The sequence below is a fragment of the Mauremys mutica genome, chromosome 12 (assembly GCF_020497125.1).
Source record: "Mauremys mutica isolate MM-2020 ecotype Southern chromosome 12, ASM2049712v1, whole genome shotgun sequence".
Lineage (NCBI taxonomy): Eukaryota > Metazoa > Chordata > Testudines > Geoemydidae > Mauremys > Mauremys mutica.
The window spans coordinates 80,895,961-80,919,369 of NC_059083.1; the positions used below are offsets into that span (position 1 = coordinate 80,895,961).

The 23,409-nt window shown below is 40.6% G+C and overlaps 1 protein-coding gene across 7 annotated transcripts in view; it reads right to left on the bottom strand.

Annotated features, from left to right (window-relative positions):
• The window catches only part of RPTOR (regulatory associated protein of MTOR complex 1), a 284,447-nt gene that overhangs the window by 149,383 nt on the left and 111,655 nt on the right, over positions 1-23,409 (bottom strand). For all 7 annotated transcript variants that reach the window (XM_044983138.1, XM_044983137.1, XM_044983135.1 and 4 more), the window contains one exon: positions 9,892-10,067. In XM_044983138.1, coding sequence (XP_044839073.1) covers positions 9,892-10,067 — 176 coding nt within the window. The remainder of the gene's footprint in view (positions 1-9,891; positions 10,068-23,409) is intronic.

Genomic DNA, 23,409 nt, shown 5'->3' on the forward strand with positions numbered 1-23,409 from the left:
ATTGAAACAGCACTTGATCACGTAACATCATATAACCAACAGGGTTAAAACTAACAATAGAGGAGGCGAGGAAGGAAGCTGCTGTTTGCAAGTCCAAAAAGAGTGGGTTAAGTTAGGGAGGTATTAGCATAAGAGAAACTCCACATAGAACAATTAGAATAAGTACCAACCCAAGTAGGGGCTGGGGTTAAACTATTACCAACAAAAACCCAACAATGAGATGCTGGAACTTTAATACTCTCAATTAAAGGAAAGCTATGATCACTTCGACCTGAAGCATTAAGAACTGGAAACACATAAGAATTAAATTGTGAAGAACAATTATTACAAACAGTAAAAGCAGCCCACTGCACATAGGGGGAAGAACAATTTACACTAGATATATTAAATGAAGAAAAATTATAAACTATTGGTACAAATTGAAAGGGTAATGGATATTTAGGTGAGAACTGAGTGGAGCAAACAAGACAATCTTCTGGACTCAGTGCTGACAGGGACTGGTTTTCGCTGACCTCCTGCACCCAGTAGGCGGCAAACCAAGTTTGTAGTCCACCCTCTCCTAAGGGCTCTGTGGGCAAAGATGTTGTGAGGGAGAGCAGTGGGCAAAGATGTTGTGAGGGAGAGCAGTGGGCAAAGATGTTGTGAGGGAGAGCAGTATAACAAATACAAACCAACTATAAAATTAAACCAAAATAAATTTTAAATACAGATACATGCAAATACTTTGAGGGTATTTGAGGGTATACTTTTATGATGCTTTTTGAAATTGTTTGGGTTAGCTTTATGCATAAATTGTTATTTTAAAACATTTTGGTTATGACATTCTTATAACTATAATTAAAAGTGCAAACAAGTTTATAAAAAGCCCAAACAAGAAATTGACATTTGTTAATATTATCTTTACCTTAATGTTGAGGTTTCCCCTCACTTTTTTTTAATAACAAATTAAAAAAAAGAAACTTAAAAAACAAAACTGTGATTGATAAAAGAGAATTCCTTTGTTTGCAATTGCATTATTTCTTGAGGCAGAAATATATGTACATATATTTGTAACTGAAACCTTTTTGAACTTTGCACAAAAATTGGTGTTAATATACTATGATTACACCCCAACCATGATTTTAAAATAGTGTGGTACCACATCTTATATATATATTTTTAAAAGGGTATAAAATTGACTTTTGTTGCAACAAAATAAAAATAATTTTTTTGAAAAAAAAATAGTCACGTGACACACACAACATAGACACAACACACACACATGACATACAGAACAAACTTACAATTAAAAACAAATGGCGCCAAAATTCTATTCATATTTATACAAAATAACACAACCAAAAATAAAAAGTAAAAGGGTTAAACATTTGAATAAACAAATTATTACCTTATTTAAAACTTGTAGCATAAATTTGATAAAAATATATTAGTATTTGCCAAATGTATTGTATTAATTCGGTAACAAGGAATTTTGCATTACTTTATATTTAACATTATTTTAAAACTTTGCTATATGGAAATAAGAAGAGCCCATGTTACAAATATTAGTTAGTGGTTAGAATAAGAAGCAAAGAGTGCACTTCTGTTGCTTGGCAACCATATCTTCAAGAAAGTTAGGAATAATTCAGCTGTTGCATTCCTGGAGGGTTAAAATAATTAATTTAACGGGTATACACAGGATTCGTTTTCTTTCTCCTCTCTCTGCCTGCACATGGCAGGCAGGCCATAAAGTACCCACAATGACATCATAGAAGTGTCATAGGGGACGGGGCCCAAAACCTGTTTGTGTTCGTTTCTGATTGGCACAAGCAAAGTTTACACCATGTAGGGGAGCAGGTGCCTTAAAGTCTGGCTTCACCCCCAAAAGGTGAGGAAATGCATATTGGTTTAGAATGCGTTCAACACTGAATGACAAAAGAAGAGGCCAGGGCAATACTGGTATGGGCAAGTTTTACAGGATGCAGACAGGAACTCATCTCAACAGTAATTGGTTACAATAAGATCTGTCTTTGAAAATCTGCCTCTCTCAATTTAGTAAGGGGAACATCCATGTTCTTGCACAATCTTCCTCTGCAGTTTTTTCAGTCACTGTTTTAAGAGCCAATTTATAAACCTCACGAAACTTTCAAAGGCCCTCTGACGTAAACACTCCTTTTTCTTTCCTCCTTCCATATGTAAGGGATCTCTCTTTGTTCATACAAGTTGAAGGGTTTATAAGAGAGAAGGCAATTTCTTGTCATTTGAAATAAAGCAGGAGATTATCTGGCTCTCTGTTTACATTCTTAAACAGAAAAAAAAAGATTTTCAAGAGCTGAACCAACTACAGAGAAGTTTGCTGGCACTGGGAGCAATGTGGGTGTTATTTTGGATGTTTTTAAATTAGTTGTCTTCAATTTTTTCACAATCCAGAGCAGGGAATGTGTTTTACAGGAGCCTTGTAGCTTTTCAGTTTAAAACCCCAATGTAACATAAAGGGGCTGGCTTTGTGGAGCTATCTTTTCCTTAAAAAAAAAAAAAACCCACTCGTTTCTTTTTTTGCTGCATTGCTGACTATACACGGTGCAGCTCCAACAACTGACTGACACTTGTGATTGTACATCTGAAAAAACTCACTGCAGTTGGGTCCTACAGGCTGGCAGCCTACACTGCAGCTTCCCACAAACTATTCACCAATCTTTTGAGAGAGATTAATCACCACTATCCCTTTCCTCTCCTATAGGTTTTGTGCCAAAACTGTTGCCCTAAACTGAAGCAAGGCAATCAATACTGTTGTACTGGTACTGCCCAGAACCATGAAAAGTGAACCTGTCAAATGGTTTTCACCAGTTATTTCCTAGATTTCTCCCTTTGCCCCTCAAATACCAGTGAGTTTATCTAACCAATCCAATCTGCTTTCCCCGTTCCTTCTATCTCCCCCTCCTTTTTAAAAAAGGATCTGCTTGAAAACCGCTGCCTATTGGTTAGTGCTGGGCACTGCAGCACAAGAGCCCAGTTTTGAATCCTAGTCTTCCCTGACCTGGCAGGCTAGACAGAGTACTTCTTGGAAAGTACCCCTCTCCCCACAATCCACTAATGAGTGGCATTAGTGGAGTTTCTTCAGAAAACAGAAATCCAACCTAAGGTACGAAAATGTCAGTTTCTAGAGGCAGCACTTCCGAGATTTAATCAGCTTCATTTTGCTGCTTGCACACAATGGAATTGCAAAGTGAGTATGGGGGACTAGTCACAGTACTGATACCCATCAACCCTTGCTAGTGAGTGAATGGAGCAAATCCAACAAAAAATAAACCTATATGATGCCAAGGAAGCCTGGGGGCAGATTCACTAGGTTAACAATGCTTAGTGCCTTTGCTAACTTGCCTGGTATAGTCCCTTCAGCATCAAGAACAGTGGCAGAATGGAAAAGGGCTTTACTCTGCAGTGGGACACAAGTGGACGAGCAGGAGACATGTGAAATTGGCTTTCACTCTGCAGCAAGTTGGTTTGCACAGATGCTTGAAAATGCTTCATGCGGGTGCTGAATAGTCATCAGAACCCATTATCAGCACCTATAGATTTAAGAACACTTTAAAGGAAACTGTCAGATTTAAATTAATATAAATTAGTTTCCTTACTTGTATTACTAGAAACTCATTACCTTATTAAACACTTTGTTTTTAAAGTAGGCAAGTTGTTTAGTTTGTTTCAGCTTGGTCAATGCAAATAAGTTAGTCTATTTCCTATATATTTAGTCAGTGCTTTATCAATCTCACTTCAGATTCTCATTCAGTGAATGGCACAATGGCTGCATATTTCAGGAAGTTTGTTTAAAACACTTAATTTTTTTGCAGAATTTTAATCACAGAAACATTACACACACAGAGATCCTTGTGTCCTGTTAGGCCCATTCAAAAGCTTGACTGCCACTGGTTCTTTTCATCTGATTAGAGGGAAAGAGAGGAGTTTTAAAAGTTTACTCTCACTACTTGATTTGTAAAGAATTCTCTATTCTGTGTTACGACCGCAATATCTTCATGACCAACTTTTGGCAGAGATGAAGTTTAAGTGATGATTCAGGATTTAATACCAAAGCACTGAAGGTTCTATTGCCCATATTATTAATGGGCTTGCATGTGGCCATGTGACAAGTGCTGACATTTAAATATGAGTACTTCAGCCTGGTGGAGTTTAAACAGACCTCTTAACTCTTGTGACAAGCAGAATATGCAGAGGACAGCTTTCTTGTGAGGAAGAACATATTAAGAAATGGTGGTGCAACAGGACCTCACCTAGAGAATGCTGGCAAAAGCAAAGGGACAGCATGGCTACACTTGCCATAAGGAAGCAAAACCAAAAACCAAAAAATTAACAGCAAATCACGCTGTAAGAGAATAGTTACGGTTGTCTATTTACAGGGTAAAACACGTTTCACATTATACTTACATACATGCAAACTACAAAGCAACATCAAAAAGGGCATTTAAAATACTTTTTTAAAGCAAAACATTTCAAATACCATGGAGCCAACTTAAGAACCAAGGTACAGAAATAAATCAAAACCATTTTCAATTCACATATCAAACATTCACTTCAGGCACCAAAACCAGAAAGCAACAGAAGTGACGGGCTAGTTTCACAGAACAGGAGGAGGTGGCGTGTTTGTACTTAGCAGTCCAATGCAGTCAGCTGGGATGTGGGAGATTCAGGTTCAAGTCCTCACTCTGGAACAGGAACCTGAACTCAGGTCTCTCCCATCCCCAAGGGAGTGACCAAGCTACCAGACTAGTGGCTGTTTTGGGGTAGGTCTCTTTCCATCTCTCCTCTTAAAGTGGTTACACTTTGTATAAATAACTAAATGTTCATTAGAGCAAGGACTTGAACTTGGATCTCTCACATCCCATGTAAGTACCCTAACCACTCACTATAAGCCATTCTCTCTCTCTGGCCCAATGACTATCCAACTATTATACACACAGTAGAATACTTCAACAGGCGAGACAGAGAAAGATCCATGCCAGAACACCCAACAGCTTCAGGCACTTCCCAGGAGGAGTGAAAATGTGGTATCCCTGCTCTGGAGCAGGGATTTGAACTTGCGTCTCCCACTCCCAAGTGAGTGCCCTAACCTCTGAGCTACTCAGGGACAGCAGCCCCTTCACCTCATCCTCCAGTGGTTTTGAGAATCTATCCTGAATTTTTTTGGTGGGGGGATCTGAAACTATTTGAGTGAATAGCTTTGGCTGACTCAAAACTTCATTTTTTGGCAAATAAACCATTTGTCAGAAAAATCTTACCCAGCTCTACTCCAAAGGTAATTTATTCTGACACTGACAGACCAAGATACGCACATGTGAGACGGTCCAGCTGGAAGAATTATAAGTTATTTTATTTACAAGAATTCTGGGGGCTCTTTTCAGTGGGTATTCTATTCACACTGAGGAAGCTGCCTGGGAAGCGAATGCTGCTAGTTATTGGGATTTCACTGGATCACAGTCAGCAAGTGGGTAAAACAATTCTGTATCAAACACCATTTTGTAAAATGGCAAAGCTACTTGTGTTTAACACAGATATCCTATCTCCTTCCATTGCTAGAAATCCCACCACTTTGCAGTGGGCACAGACAGAGTAAAATCATAGTATAACAAGAGGAAGCTAAGCAAACAGAGGAAATACGTCAGAAATCTGATTTCGGTCTCTGTTCAATCAATCAGAGCAAAAATACATTTGTGAAAAGATCTTCTATTTAAAATTCAGCATGTGCCAACTAAAAGACCATACTTAGTAATCTTAATGGATCGAGGCCTTATCTTTTCTATTCACCTACCTTCTGTTCCCTCCCAACTGCACCCATATTCAAAACAAGTTAACTATTCAGAAATCTCCATACAGCTTGGAGAAATTGAGCCTTCAAGAATGTGTTTTGCATACCATGAAATGCACTTGCAGCTGCAGTCCCCAAAGTTTTCTCTGAACTACAGAAATATGCCCCCAATGACATGCTGTTTGAAACACTGAATATGGAAACTAAATTTAAATATTGTTATGGTTTGTTTGCTATTGACTCAGGCTTTCATACTCATCCCTGTATTATTTGCTAACCTCTCATACATTAGATGTTGTCAAAACAAATTTAAATCACATACAAATTATTACGGTTGTGGCACAAAGAGACAGCATTCCAAGGAAAAGACTGATGCACTGTCTAACTCATGCTATTATAACATGTTTTTTAACATGCTGGGGGTGACACCATGATGCCAGAAGTACCATCTTTCAGAGGATATAAAAGCAGGCCCTTACCACTTGTAGTCATTAAAAAACCCTGTGACATGTTCACTTTTATAGCTGTTTGCTCTGGTGTCCTGCCAAATTTGGGAAGTTACCCTGTCTGTTAAATAATGCTTGCAGTTTCCATCCTATAGAGTGTTTACTCTCTGGGTACTTGTTTGAATTGTTAATGATCATAACAATATTTCAGCGGTGGGTGAAGTGGTTCATATATATATATGAACTATATATATATAGTGCATTTTGGGATGGCAGATGCCACAGAAACAACCCTAAGATGATATATTATTAGGTAGGGGAAACTTCTTGATAACAAAACATGGTGCTTTCAAATGGATCTGAGCATGCTGCTTCCAAAATGCTCCCGAAGTCCAGCCAGCTCAGGGAAAGGAGGGATGGTTGAGCCTCTGGAGGGCAGTCCTCTCCTGATATATTGGCACAGTGTGCATCAGATTGGGTCCCAAAGAACTCGCAACTGAAAATGTGATGAATTTTTGCAACCTTATTGGGTTCCAGTAGAGGAGATGATCCAAGTTTGCCCTCAGATATGTTTTCTCCTGTGCACACCCCTATTCAGGTAACATGCACCTCACTCTGTAGCTTTCACACACACACACAGGTTACATAGGAAGTCACACTGAATGCTCAGAAGTACTATAGGAAGCTACAAGCAGGGGAAAAACCACACTGCAGTTGATTTGTAGGTTATATTTCTTGATAAGACATGGAAATCATTTGGAGCCCTGGTGCATAAAGACATTAAGGTACAGCAAGCAGCAATTTTTCTTCCCACACTAACCAATAAAAAAGGAAAAACTGTAAATTTTTTACCCCAAATTTATTTTGCTGAATTACATTAATAACTCAAGTGTACTAAAAGCTCCCAAGTGACTAAAACTGCAAATAGTCTCTGTTCTTGCCTATGTAAGTATATGTGCTGGAACTGGCTGAATGGTTTTCTAAAGGCTCAGAACGAAAGGCTCCACACAAAAGACCATCATCTTTTATGTACTCTTCCCATATCCTCTATACACATTAAAGCTTTAAGACATTGCTTTAATGTCTCTTCCAAATACAGGATTTCCAAATTTATTGACCTGCAGAATCACAAATCTTTTAACAGCAAACTTCTCTGCAGAATATGGACCATATCCTCCTCTGAATCCACATGCAATGAAGTAGGGTGTTTCCTAACTTCTAGGTTCTTGACTTTGCAATGTTAATAATGTTCTTTTAATGTAGGTTTGTGTATGTTTTATACAGAGCATGCCAATACCACTCAACTATATTACAGGAATCAATGTATTTCTGAGGGTACAGGGTTTAGCATCAATGAATATGAATTTTTACAGTCAACATTCTATGCCTCACTTTGAAGTGGTATAATCCAAACCTCCTCCTCTCCATGCCAGGTGTCCTATTGTTCAGGACAGCAATTATCGGTTAATAGCAATACCATTTAAAAATATTTCTTTGGAACTGTATTTTTCTGTTCACAATCTGTAGCTTCTCTCTGGGTTTCCTTATATACAGAGAGAGACTTACTTTTCACAACATAACATTCTTTTTCACCTTTAGGGAGAAAAATATATACAGGCAACCTTTGAATTTGACAGTGGGAGACCAGATCCAGGATGGCAGTATCCATGGAACTTCAGTATCTGGGCAGGTAAAGTAATGAGGCTTCTAGATAGCCCAGTCATCCAATCTGCAAGCACCTTGTCAATCACCTGGCTAGGGACACTTCTGTCCCCTCTTCTGGTCTCACTAAGTCACACCTTTGGGAGTTCAGCTTCTTGCCTTCCCATGTCCTGGGGGGAAAACCTGTGGTTTTCCCACTTAGACTGGAACTCAAGCTATAGTATCCTGTGTCTCAACTCAACAGACCCAACTGGACCTGGCACCCTAAAGTCTTCCCTTCAGAAGCGGTGGCCAGTGGTTAATATAGAGACCTTTGGCTTTCTTAAAATGAAGTAAAGTTTAATCTTACCAAATGGAACACAGCAGAGCATAAGACAAAGGATTTTAAAACAATAAAAGGCCTATATGCACGTGTATCTGACCTAGAGGCTTGCCATCTCTTGGCAGACACACTAGGAAAGTCCATCTTTGCTCCAGACCCCTGGCCTCTGGGGTCGTTGTCTGTGAGACCTACTTCTCATCTGCAGCTCCCAACAACGCCCTCACCCTTCCCTAAGAATGTTATGTTGTCTTCCCCAGAAGCTCTTAGTCTTGCTTCTTGGGCTTTGGGTGCTCTTGTAGTGACCAGCTGTGATCCTACCCCTGGATACCCTATTGAACTCAACAGGGTTTGGAGATGGGACTTCAAAGTGGATGGGTCTAGTATTGTTCCTCAAGTGGGTAAATGAGTGGCAGTCTGAAGCTAAATCTGAATTAACCCCTTATAGTAATACAGTACCCCTCCTTAGAACAGTAAAACCAGACAAAGAAAATTCTTTACTTGTTACACAGCAGCTCCAAATCCATCACACACTTCCTGTTGGCTGGGCTAAGCCATTACAGTGGCATTTCTAGTGAACAGTTTCCCTACCACCCTCGCAAATAAGCCTGAGAATGTCAGCCATTCAAAGTAAGCAGCAGGCTCTTCCGTAACAAAAAAATAAATTGCGACTCCACAATGATGTAAGTGGGAAGAAAATGCCAGGGAACCACATGGATCAAATCAGGGCCACATGGGACAAGGGCACTATCAGCTGTTTTCTAGACAAAATGCATTTATCTGGATGATACAGGACAGCTAGACGCCTAATTTCCTTAATAGGTTAAGGACTGATACCAAAACCAAAGATCAAAGTAGAACATACTAACGACCAGTCCTCCTAACTATACATTGATTTCAACTCAATTCATCAAAGGGCATTGGGCTTTTCATTCTGGGGCTGCAATTGGAATCTTAGCGGAGAATCAAGGAAATGAGCTTTGGTGGTCTCCTTCTGTTCTTTGGTGGGCACCCAGTTCATGTGGATTAATTCATCAGAGCATTCAGCACTCACAGGGCACTGAGCTCTCATAGAAGTTCCCCGCATGATGCACTTGTCCAGTGCAGATATTTTCTTTGTTCCACCACATCATCTCTCTAACGTTGTGCAAGAACTTTGCTATTGTACAGTTGCTACTGTCTGGACCAAGCTTTTGTATTTCTCTGCCTCTTCAACTTTCTATGTCATTTCAATACATATTTCTTGTTTTTAATTCTTAATTTCTTTCACTGTGCTATTAATACTACTGTACTATTTATCGCAACATTTGGGATGTAGTTTGTATGAAAGATAACTTACAAAATAAAGTTGCATTGTCTTGTATGGTATTTCTGCCCTGTGAAAAAGCAGATACCTTTAATTTCCACTAGAGTAAATCCCTTAATCTGAGCAAACCCAAGTATCGAGCTGGAATCTAAAATGTAATAAACAAGATACGAATATTTTCACCTTCTTGGCTTTGACTAATAAGATGCTGTCCCAGGTGTGCTCTTCAAATCCCTGTAATTCAGTACTGCAGAGGAACTTTAGTGTGGATAAAATATCTGGATCAACAAGTCTATCAATTCAACAGACAAGGTTTGCAGACCATGCTTTTCCCCCACATAACAGGTGAGACACTTACCACCTCAGAGCAATTTTGATTGGTGTAGTAAGGCATGATGTGAAAAGGTCAGCCGGCAGGTCAGGGATCATTGGTAGCAATTCATTGGCTTCACATGCTGCCAGCTGAATGCAGTTCTTCATTGATGGGGGCAAAGGCATCTGAGCAAGTGGATGATTAGGGTTAATTGCAGCAACCTTGATGATAGATCAAAAGAAAAAGGCATCAATCAGAGGATTTAACCATCCAGAAAAATAAATCTGAAAACAACCGGCTAAGAATTACCAAGGCTGAATGCATCACCATATTCAGTAATGATTAAAGTAGTAATGGCACTGATATAGCTATGTCAGGAGTGAACAGTTCAAGTGTACATTTGCAGTCTGTCTCATTTGTAGTATTGCAATATTTAGTAATACAACCAGCAACTTGGGACACACAAATTAAACTGCCGATCACCACTTCACAGGATTCTTACTCCACAAGATTCTGCCACCTTTGAATCAAGTATTGTAGAAATAAGTCTTATGAACTATTGTGCTACCTGAGAAAAAAGTTTAACAAAAAATATATTTTTTGAAGCCCACTCTCACTAACTACAAAGTGGGGAAATAGCTGAGAACTGAACAGAAGAAAGGCGACTGACTGCTTTAGATGGAGCTCAGAGTATCTACTGCTACAGTCCCCAGTACTCCCCACACTGCTTCCACAAGAACTCTTACTTCTGAATAGAGGCCATGCTGAAGGGAGGAGGAGGAGTATTACCGAAGGAAAGGAGAAATGCAAAAGAATCACCTAAATTAAAAGAGGAAACGTCTGCTCTCTTATGGGGTGAATGAGAGACAGGGGAGTGTGTGGTGTAAGGTCAGCAAAGGTACCAGCGGGTGCAGCATGCAAGTCAATATTAGAATATGGGCAGGGGACAGACAGGAGGAAGACAGGCAGCTGTCTCTCCCCAGGATTGACCAGAAATACCCCTGAGTTGCAACTTCCGTCCAGAGCAGTGAACATCAGTCACCAGAGCAACTGTATTAAAGCAATTTTTTTCTGCATCAACCAGATGAGCTAAAACAACGTCAGCAATGCCAGACTGCTCTAAACAAGAAATTAGTTCCTAGGTCTACAGTGACAACCTTGCTAAAACTTATGATTGGTTTGGGAACAATCGGCCACCAAATCTGAGTCACAAAGAGAGACTGGTAGAGTTAACAGATGTGTCAGTGCTGCCTTCACACTAGTCGTGCACTGGCGGAATACATTAAGCTAACAGCATTCCTGCAGCAGCCGCCAGGGAATAGGGTTTGCATACGTACTATTCAATTCCTTCACTCCAGGTCCTTTGTGGGAATCAATTTTTAAAGAAACGAAGGGTAAGCAGCATAGTAGGATGCCATATGAGCATGTGCAGGATTTTGGTAAAAGAACGGCAAAGCCTGGTATGAAGGAGTTTATAAGGTCTGGTCTACACTGATGGGCTGCGTCTCGAAGGTTGCTGACCTCTGGTCTATACTGAAGCGCTGCAGTGGGAGAGCTGCAATGTTTCAAGTATAGACAATCTAGCTGTATCATTTTACCTTTGATTTGTCTGTCCAGACATCATCTTGTAAAATGGAAATACTGTGCACCAGTAATTCCAGGTGTGTTTTTAGAATTACAATGGCACTAGCAATTAAGGGTGCGTGCTATGGGAGATTTTTCAGAGAAATGATTATATGGACAGTGTAGGTTTTCCTTCCAGTGTCTTTTTTAAAAAGGTAGAGACACAAACACTAGCTTGTGTGTGTCTACAACACCCTTTCAAGCATCCAAAACTCTGGACCCAAATGTGTGTGAGGCTTCTTGAGTGAACAGGACTGGAAAACTGCCCTATCAATAAGGCTACAATTATGTCACGGAGGCCACAGAATCTGTGACTTCCAGAGACCTCCATGACGTTTTCTGCCCCAGGGCTGGAGCGGTCAACAGGCAGTGAGCCCCCAGCAGCTCCTAGCCTCCGGGCAGCAGGGGGACTCCACAGCTTCTAGCCCCTGCAGGCAGTAGGGAGATATTTGTAGCAAAAATTACAGACAGGTCACAGGCTTCTGTGAATTTTTGTTTATTGTCCGTGACCTGTCTGTGATTTTTACTAAAAATATCTGTGACAAAATCTGAGCCTTACCTATCAACAACTTGAACTACAAACAAAAAGGAAGTGGGGCCCTTCTAAAAGTGATCCATCCAAATCTGCTATCCTAATGACCAAAGATTAATGGCTTTTGAAGGATTTCACTTTTTTCACACTGAGTTAGGCAATACACTAGCCCTTTGCAATATTTATATACCTAAGTCTCTAATCTTGTTTATATCAACAAGTGTAAATCAGTTTGGTGGTCTCAGCAGAGCCCTTTGTGAAGGTACATCCATGTTACACACCCACTACACAGTTCAGTACAACTTTCCACCTCTGCTGCAGAGAAGCATAGAAAAGATGCATTAGGAAAGTTGTGGAGGGGTTTCAGATTTTTTGTTGTTTTTTTTAATTCAATCTCAGGAGCTGCTGCATCATTCATACAGGTTTCTTGCCTTTATCCCAAATGGCTGCCACCTCCCATTGTTCTCAATCCAAATAGGCTGTCCTCAGCTAAGATGGATGTCATCTCCCTACATCCTAGATGGAGCTGAACCAATCCTCAAACCAATCCTAGGACTTCTGATCATATTCACTGCACTTCTCTAATAACCTAAACTTTATCTTTTAAGTATCTCATGTTATAACTACTTTTTAAAAACAGATATTTTAAATAACTACAGGAAGGGTAATCAGAATGGAGAGGGGTAACTAGTGGTGTTCCCCAAGGGTCAGTCCTAGGACCAATCCTATTCAATTTATTCATAAATGATCTGGAGAAAGGGGTAAACAGTGAGGTGGCAAAGTTTGCAGATGAAACTAAACTACTCAAGATAGTTAAGACCAAAGCAGATTGTGAAGAACTTCAAAAAGATCTCACAAAACTAAGTGATTGGGCAACAAAATGGCAAATGACATTTAATGTGGATAAATGTAAAGTAATGCACATTGGAAAAAATAACCCCAACTATACATACAACATGATGGGGGCTAATTTAGCTACAACGAGTCAGGAAAAAGATCTTGGAGTCATCGTGGATAGTTCTCTGAAGATGTCCACGCAGTGTGCAGAGGCGGTCAAAAAAGCAAACAGGATGTTAGGAATCATTAAAAAGGGGATAGAGAATAAGACTGAGAATATATTATTGCCCTTATATAAATCCATGGTACGCCCACATCTCGAATACTGTGTACAGATGTGGTCTCCTCACCTCAAAAAAGATATTCTAGCACTAGAAAAGGTTCAGAAAAGAGCAACTAAAATGATTAGGGGTTTAGAGAGGGTCCCATATGAGGAAAGATCAAAGAGGCTAGGACTCTTCAGTTTGGAAAAGAGAAGACTAAGGGGGGACATGATAGAGGTATATAAAATCATGAGTGATGTTGAGAAAGTGGATAAGGAAAAGTTATTTACTTATTCCCATAATACAAGAACTAGGGGTCACCAAATGAAATTAATAGGCAGCAGGTTTAAAACAAATAAAAGGAAGTTCTTCTTCATGCAGCGCACAGTCAACTTGTGGAACTCCTTACCTGAGGAGGTTGTGAAGGCTAGGACTATAACAATGTTTAAAAGGGGACTGGATAAATTCATGGTGGCTAAGTCCATAAATGGCTATTAGCCAGGATGGGTAAGAATGGTGTCCCTAGCCTCTGTTCGTCAGAGGATGGAGATGGATGGCAGGAGAGAGATCACTTGATCATTGCCTGTTAGGTTCACTCCCTCAGGGGCACCTGGCATTGGCCACTGTCGGTAGACAGATACTGGGCTAGATGGACCTTTGGTCTAACCCGGTACGGCCTTTCTTATGTTCTTAAGGGATTTGGGGGCAGTGGACAGGATGGAGGAGGTTTGCCCTTTATAGATTTGTAAATACAGAGCATCCAAACAACTTTAGCGATGATAATTAATGCATTAAGGAAGGATGTATGCACTGGGCATCCTCAGTACATGGGCTCTTTAGAGGAACATGTTTAAGTGAATTTTATGCTGGCTGAAATGTGCTGAATACTGAAATCCTCTGGCCATGTAGTATGCATGGCATGGGTAACAGCAGGGCAAGCTTCTCTCATGTCACTCCCCATCAATGCCTCTCAAATCTGGAGAGTAGCTCATCCTCTTTGGTCTGTTTAATCCTTGAGTTCGCCACAGAGATGCCCAATAAGGGGATCTAATCATGAGAAATATAACATGAACTCTTGGCCATTAAAATCTGGACCACAAACAACAATCAAGCCAATATAGGGTATCAAATTTTGGTAACTGACATCCTGGTCAGATTTAAAGCAATGTCCTAGAGGTGAAAGCTTTGGAATTCCCTGGGCTATTCAGTCCCTCAGTACAATCATTCCTATTGAGAACCAACCATGAAGAAAGAGATGGGCTTCAGCTGACTAGTAGGAGCCTATCTCAAAAACACAGACACATGCTGCAAACTTGTCTTTATGACTCAGGATACGATTTAGTCATGGAGGATTCTATCACTTCACTGGACCTCCGTGACTTGTTTGTCTTCAGCTACCATCAGGACTCAGGCTGGGGCTAAGCTCCCCCCGCAGCTGGGGCTGTGTGCCCCCTCCACCTCCTCCGCCCCTGGTGGCTGCGGCTGGAGCCAGGATGGTTTCTCCTCCTCCCCCCCCCGCCACCCGTGGCAGTAGGGCTTGGGCTTTTAGTCCCCCCTCATGTGGCTCCAGCTGTCATTACTCCCCCTCTCCTCCCCCCCAGCTACTTTTAGAGTCGCCATCAGGTCAGGGCTCCCATGAATTTTTGCTTATTTCCCACGACCTGTCCTTGACTTTTACTAAAAATAACCATGACAAAATCTTAACCTTAATTATGGCATGCAAATAATTGACCCTAGACCTGCTTAGAAAGATGCCGGGGCTTTGTTATAGTACAAGGAATTTACCCCTAACACCCTGAGAATAATGGCTCATATTTCCTTAATTTCTGAGCTGTCACCATCTTCCCTCATATGCCACCTCCCCAGTACACATACTAAGCTGCATGTTCCGATCACAAACTTCAGCTAACAAAAAACAACTGTCTTTACTGAGAATGGGGATGACATAATAGGTAAAAAGAACAATGGAAAATCCATGGTCTATCAAGTCAATAATATTGCTACCTTATAGAGATTTTAGCTATCAGCTAAACCGAAATCCATAGACACTTCTGTGAAATGGCAAATCAGTTGTTTTGGATACAAACTATAGCTGCCCAAGTTAACTTGTATTCAGTTTTGCCACTTGTGAATGGTGCACTTGCCAGAAGGAAAAAGGAACAGATTTGTAAGTCTCACTACTTGTAATTAACACAAAGGGAGACAATAAGTCTATTTTAAACCTCTGTTATTCAAAACTTTTATGCACATAAATCAGAGGCTGGCAGGCAGGCAAATGCAAGGAAAACAGGTCTTTATGAATTAATAGGCATGTTTAAGTTAAAGTAACGGAAGGCCTTTGCCTTAACATGGAGGCTGGAGATTGTAGTTTTTAGTTATTTCAAATGCTGGCCAGACCTTCTGGTTTCACAGAATTTCTACAGTTGTCAGAATCCTCATCCCTGCAGAAGACATTAATGCAGCTACAAAAAAGAAGTAATTGTTTCCAGCAGATGGTGGATTAGGAAAATTCCCCATGATACTTCATGCCATTGCCAGAAATCATCCTGCTGCTCTGGCATTAAGCTAATTTTTGGAGATTTAAGTTCAAGATAGAGAAAAAACAAAACAAAACAGAAGTTCCTCAGCTCTGATTAGAAGTAGTTAGTCATGTACCCTATTTGAGGCAAAAGGAACATGCACACCCACAGCAGAATTTAATTCCTACACAAATAGAGAACAAAACAGGGTAAAATGCTTTAAGGTAAAATGCTGTGAAATTCAAACAATAAAAGATGCTGAAAATAGAAAAAAAGATTATATAGTCTGTAGAAAAACACATCGAGAAGTGACGTTTCATCCCTCATTTCAGCACAGCTCAAAGAAGGCCTTATAATCCCCCCCCCTTTCTATTTCTCCTTTGACCCATAATTAGATGTTTCAACTGTCACAATTCTAAGGAAAATTCATCAAAATTAACCTATTGCTTTGCCACAGTTAGTATGGTGCACTTAAGCACCTTACTTAGTTCTCCAGAATTGTGGTATATTTACATACACTCAGCTAGTTAATTAGATAATTAAGAGCTATTGCTGGGTGCTTTACTCTCAGAACAAACCACAGGGAGAGATCACGGCTGAAGGAAATACACACCCAGGGTATTTTCTGAACAGGTTAGTCCCTGCCTTGTAGGCACCATTTCACCTGCCATGTTCCTATACTGGCATCAGGTCAACTCCTTCCAAAATAGCCCATTACACACACTACAACTGAGCATGTTCTCACTGGCTACTAACACTACTGTGTCCATTGTTGCCAGGTATGACATTATCCTAGGACACCATCAGCAGCAGATCTAATTTCTAAAGATCAAGTTGGCTTCCATATCTGAAAGATGCCTAGGGAGAGCGGGGAATGTAGCTTTCTGCAGGACAGATTGTGACAAAATGGGAGTGGAGAAAGGCACAGTATCAATCATTAAAATTGGCATTTAAACCAAGGACATGAATTTGTCAAACTGCATAACATGCCAGGGCTTCAACGCTATTTATAAAGAAATGGATGTTTTTTATCTACAAGACACTACGTAATTTCTGTATTTATTTGGATATGATTAAAACTTGTTTTGCTTAGCAGAGTTATTTGTATCGTCCTTCAGATGAGGTATTAAACCAAGGTCCTAATTGCCCATCCATGTGGAAGTTAAACAATCCCAAGACACTTTTGTAAAAGCAGCAAAGAATCCTGTGGCACCTTATAGACTAACAGACGTTTTGCAGCATGAGCTTTCGTGGGTGAATACCCACTTCTTCGGATGCAAGTGGGAAGAAGTCTTGCATCCGAAGAAGTGGGTATTCACCCACAAAAGCTCATGCTGCAAAAGGTCTGTTAGTCTATAAGGTGCCACAGGATTCTTTGCTGCTTTTACAGAACCAGACTAACACGGCTACCCCTCTGATACAAGACACTTTTGGAAGACAGTCAAGTACCCTAGCGTCCTAGCAGCCCTCCTTTTCTAAAGAAGAGTCTTTAATGTCCTGGATGGTGGGCAAGCCAGCAATGAGCACAGAATGGCCGTGCCTTTTGCTTGCACAGTCGCTGCACTACTCATTCAGTGCTTTGCAAACCATTTAAGATACTGTAAAAAAGAAAGGGACTTTTGAAACAAACTCTAGCCTTTTAGTAAATTAAGAGAGGAGGCTATATTGGAAAGACCTAACAGAGTCCTCATCTCTTTCCCCCTCCCTAAAAATCACAGGTACAACTGACTGGCACGTGAAACCTTAAATCAGAGTGAACAAACGAAGACAAGGCACAGCATTTCTGAAAGGTTGCCAACCCCTGCTTTAATCACCCTTGTGGCTCTCCTCTGAACCTTCTGCAATTTATCTGCATCCTTCTTGAATTGCTGGCATCAGAACTGGACACAGAATTCCAACAGCAGTAGCACCAGTGCCAAATACAGAGGTAAAATAATCTCTTTGCTCCTCCTCGAGATTCCCGTTTATTCATCCCAGGACTGCATTAGCCCTTTTGGCCAGAGTGTCACATTGGGAGCTCATATTCAGCTGATTATCCACCATGACACCCACATCTTTTTTAGTGTTACTACTACCCAGAATAGAGAGTGTCTCATCTTGTATGGCCTACATTTTTTGTTCTTAGATGTACGTGTTTACATTTAGCCTTATTACCCACCCAAATTAAGGTTCTCTTTCCACAGCCAGTGCGGTGACTCTCTAATCAGTAAATCAGAAATGAAGAAATCATCTGCCAGAATTGTCTATTTAATGCATATGCAAACCACAGTCACAGTCTATGTAAAACACCCACCTTGCAACGCAAAAAATAGTGTTCTCCTGGGAATGTAATGAGACTATCATTTGTTTTGCCTGTTTAGCTCCTGTAGCAAACACATCTAGAGTTTGCTTAACTGTTGCAAGCAACACAATAAACATATGAAGGTAGTTGACAGAATATGAATTCAGACTATTACCTCTCAGGATGATTCATACTGGCCACAGCCACCATTAACTAAATTTTTTATGCTTTCAGATTAAATGTGCTCTACTTCCTGGCCTAAAATGCCCTGGTAAATGGTTTAATGGCCCAGTCAGACATCTACAGGCACTTAGCCCCCCAATTTTCTCTTCCGAAGGGAAACAGATGAGAACAGTGGATGGAAGGATGGAGGAAAAAATGGAGTGTGGCTAAAGTTGGACTGCTTTAATCTAGCCTGCATCTTCTCTCCTGATTATGTTCTCTTCTGCCACTCCCAATCTATCCCCCACTTGCCATTTCTATCTAATGTATTTCCTTTAGTGAGTACTTTGTATTTTCACGCTGTTCATACTCACAAGGAAACAGGCCAATTATGGACTTACGCTAAGCCCTTTGGTGCCATGCAGCTGTAGAGAGCATTACCACCAGACGTAAAACATTGCCACTGCAAGAGGAAAGAGCTGGACAAGTTAAGTTTTCACTCTCATCTCTGGTTATGAATGAAGTGCCCAGAATACATACACAAATCCCTAACACACACATCTACATCATCTCATGAGCACAACGAAATGGAATAATGAAGCAATCTCATAATGCTGCACATATTACAGGAACTAATCATTGATTATTAAAGGCCTCTGTCTGCGGGATCTCCCACATTCTCCAACACAAATGGTTACTGGCAACACAGATTTTCAGATTCACATTTCAGAAAAATCTGCCCCATGCAAAATCTCTTCCAATGTCAGTTAACTTGAACCAGAGGTAAACTGCTACAAACATAAGTTTAAGGTAAACAGAAAGTTCAAAGGTAGCATATTGAGCTACTATGAGGAGAGTTTATGTTTAGTTTAAATTAAGTTTGAAACCATGGTGCCATTGCACTTGTCCATTGGTGCACCAACATTTTCAGTCTTATCAACATAACCCTAAAAATTGACACTTATGTAACACATCAGGGAGCCACCAGAGGGAGCACACAGCATTGCTTTAGTCTGGGTCAAACAGAAAGAATTATGTCAAGATAGGCTTTGGTTTTGAAAAGAGGCTTAAAACTCAAACACAACTCTTCTAACGGGATGTTGGCTTGTAAGAGTTAATGCAGGATTTGAGACACTAGAGTGAAGCATTGCTTCAAAGCAAGAGCCAGTGACCGTGCTAACACATGGTTTTTAACTAGCATAAAAAAAAAATCAACAAGACAGAACTAAATGGATGCAAACAGAATCTCCTCTAATATACACTTCCATAGGCTTACAAGGAGAATTTCTATGGATCAAGACAAGTTAACTGAAGACAAATATTTAACGAGTAAACAAACACACAGATACAGAATTCTTATAGTCCCAGGAAAGTAACCTAACAACTCATTCCTAAAACATCTCAGAATACTCCAATACCTAGCTTTATCTAAGGTGCATTGCATAATAACCTCCTTTCTCCTGCACTACCCTACATCTTCCAGTATAAGAAAGCAGAGGTTGGAAAAGCATTAACGTTAACTTTTATTTAAATAGATGAAATGTATTAACTTATTATGAATTACTGTTTCACTCTATGAAGTGGGAACTGAAGGCACATAATATATGTACAGAAAATTTGTTTGGGTTAATTGTAACTCTTGAAGGAGTTGTAACATCTTACAGCTACCTCCTGAACAACTCCACCATTACCTCTACACTTCCTGCAGTAACAGTTATGATAGGGGTAAAGAGTTATGTGCCACCTTATAGACTAACAAACGTATTGGAGCATGAGCTTTCTTGGGTGAATATCCACTTTGTTGGATGACAGGGACATCCTTCTGGCAGTTCTTCCAGTGGCAGATACCAGATTCCAAATACCTGTATCATAAAAGGATCTGCTACACCAACGCCCTGCTAACAACTCTTACACTCATACCAATAAATCTTCACATAGATTTTCAAGAACAGGGGCCTAAAGTTACACTCGGAAGTCCATTTTAGGCAACTAAATAGGTGGGCTAATTTTCATAAGTGCTGAGCACCCAGCAGCTCCCATGGCCTCAGAAAATTGAAAATCAGATCTATCCATTTTTTAAAAAGTGTTGATTTAAAAAAAAATGAGTCTAGGTTTTTTTCCCCATTGATTTTCTAAACATAATAATTCAATATTCAAAACTGCAAACTAAGCTGGCACAAATGAAAATATTAAAACATTCTGCGTGACAGGTCTGAATTTTCTGTAATCATTTAAATTATGCCTTGGCCTTTTCCTTCACTAGATAATTCCCAGTGCTTATGTTGGATAGTACAGAGAGCTGGCAGCACAACTTATTATTAAGGTTGTTCAATATTTCCCATCGCAAGACACTGCTTTCCATTGCTTATAACATTTTGCCAAAAACTTTAATTACATGGTCTGAAATTTTTACATGCTAGGTGTCCATGCCACACAATTTTATTTATTTATTTATTTTATTTGTTTGTTTTAAATTTCAGAGAATGTTTGCCATTTCCAAGGAAGAGGCTAGGAGAAATTTTTTTTTGCCCATGCTAAAAAATTCTGACAACCGTTAGTTTGAAAAAGATCAAGCATCCCCATGCTTTGAATTTGGGTGTTGTTCAGGGGATGGCCTTTTTTGTCAGGAATGTGCCTCAGTGATACCTCCCACTCCCTGCCCCAGATGGCACTCAGGAAGCATTTAGGCAGAAGCTGCCTGGTTTGAATGCAGAGGGAGGGGAACAAGAGCTGGAGTGAGTTGAGGGGGGAGTAAACTAGAGCAAGGAGCTTAGGGGAGGGAGCCTGGAGCTCGAGGCTGTTGTGAGAAGGAAAGAGACTGGGACTGGGAGCAGGGAATGGAAACAGCGGCATCGGGACTAGGAGACAGCAGGGCCGCCCAGTGGAGGGAGGGGGAGGGGGAGGGGGGCAATTTGCCCCAGACCTCGCAGGGGCCCCACGAGAATATAGTATTTCTATAGTATTGCAACTGTTTTTTATGGAAGGGGCCCCTGAAATTGCTTTGCCCCAGGCCCCCTGAATGCTCTGGGCGGCCCTGGGAGACAGCAGGAAGATAAGGGAGACCGAGATCAGATGAAGAGCCAAAGGGGAAGGCCAGAGTCGGCTGTGGATAAAATAGTATGTGATCATGTAATTAAAGACTATTATAATGCATACACATTAGAGGGCTAAATTAAGGTTGCACAGGCAACCTTAATTCTGGCATTTTCTAACATTTGAGTGCTTGACTTTGGAATATTAATAATGTTCCTTCGGCAAATTGCGTGTGTGTGTATAATATTTACATTACAATACTGCTCAGAGATCCCAGTCAGTGAGTACTGGAGCCACAATATGCTGGGCCCTATACAAACACACCAGGTGGCATGAGCTCTGAGAATGAATCTTACAGTGGGCTGTGTGTAGGCAGACCCCTGCAGCCATACAGAGTCCAACTCACTTCACTGGGGCACTGCACAAGGATCCACCCACACACAGCTCATTGCACAACTGGCATCTAATTTAGGAAAAGAGGCAATGAATTTTGACAAACAATAAGAGGGAAATGGGAGAGTGAATAGAAGAGCAGCAATAATAAACACATGTCTACACTGTCTAACAATGTGAATAAGTAGGAAGCAGGGGCGGCTCCAGGCCCCAGCACGCCAAGCGCGTGCTTGGGGCGGCATGCCACGGGGGGCGCTCTGCCGGTCGCTGGGAGGGCGGCAGGCGGCTCCGGAGGACCTCCCGCAGGCGTGCCTGCGGAGGGTCCGCTGGTCCCACGGCTTCGGTGGAGCATCCGCAAGCGTGCCTGCGGGAAGTCCACTGGAGCTGCGGGACCAGCGGACCCTCCACAGGCACGTCTGCAGGAGGTCCACCAGAGCCGCGGGACCAGCAACCGGCAGAGCGCCCCCCGCGGTGTGCCGCCGTGCTTGGGGCGGCGAAATTGCTAGAGCCGCCCCTGGTAGGAAGCTCTGGGTCAATTAAAAATTTTTTGGTAAATAAATGAAATTTTAGTATAAATATCTGGACTCCTCAGACAATCTCAAATATAACCAACGTTCAGCAAGAAGAATTTGCACTAAAAAAGAAATGTAAAAGTAATGACTATATCCTGAAATAGAGGGTATTCCCAGGAGCTCACATCTACATTTATGTTTCTTATAGAAGGCTGTGTGATCTGTCCATTTATTTATTTCAAATTTCTACTTTTTTCATTTTTTTAAGCACTACGTATACCATTTCCTCTGATCTTCTAGCTCAACACACCATCTGGTCATCCCTTAATCTCTGTTACTATCACAGACAAAAAAAGTATGTCAAATATTTCATGAATCTATAATATAGTAGGTCAATATTTTTTAAGACACAAATATATAAATAGTTTTAACAGGCAGAAAACGAATGCAGCTCACGTTTTCAGTCCTCAATGTATTGAATAATTTTTATTCAAAATTGGAATTACAATACGTACTGAAATTAACAAATGTTTTGAGATATTAACTATGAACTGATTGTGTGTTTTTAATATCCACTATTTATGCAGTGGACTATCTGAACAATAGCCAACGACATTAAACTTAGTGGAAAAACAAATTCTTAATTAAAAATAGCACCAAGATAAAAACTAAGCTAATTACAAAACATAATGTAAAATTACACCATCACCAACTGGACACCTGAAATAACCTTTATTTTAATTCTTACTTTTATCTTCTGCATACAGAATTAAAATTTAATATGTAAGAAACTGCAGGTATTATATTTTTCTAGATAGGACATATGAAAGTCTTCTATTCTGAGTACTTTGTATAAAATTAAAAAACTGTTCCCTTAGTAAACTAATCCTCAGCAGTGCTCACCACACACCTAGAGTACTTAAGTTACCAGGACAGAAAAGTTGGACTTGTAACCTGGGAAATAAAATGTTTAAATAAATTACAGTACAGGGAGAAAGTTGTCAGTTAAAGAAGAGTCATCTGAAGACACTTTTGTTGTTTGGGTTTTCAAGTTTTTGGCAGAAGGAAAAAAATCCTGAAAGCCAAACAAACTTTTTGCATTTTTGTTGGATAGCAGAGACTACACTTTCCAACTGTGGCTGTTTCAACAACTTGTGTATGACAACCAGATATCCTGGTTTGGAAGGATAGCCCTTGTCTTTGTGCCCACTCTACTTATTCTGGAGTTCTAGAGCCCCTCGGAACATGGTCACATGCGCTTGCCCAGCCACCCACCTGTGCTGCCATGGTACTGCAGTGCTGAAAGGTCCTGCATAGCAGCAATCCCATCAACACCCAACAGCAGTTTTGCATTGTCCGTCCCCTTAGCGCACACTAGCCATCTCACCTACACAGAACAGTAGCTACC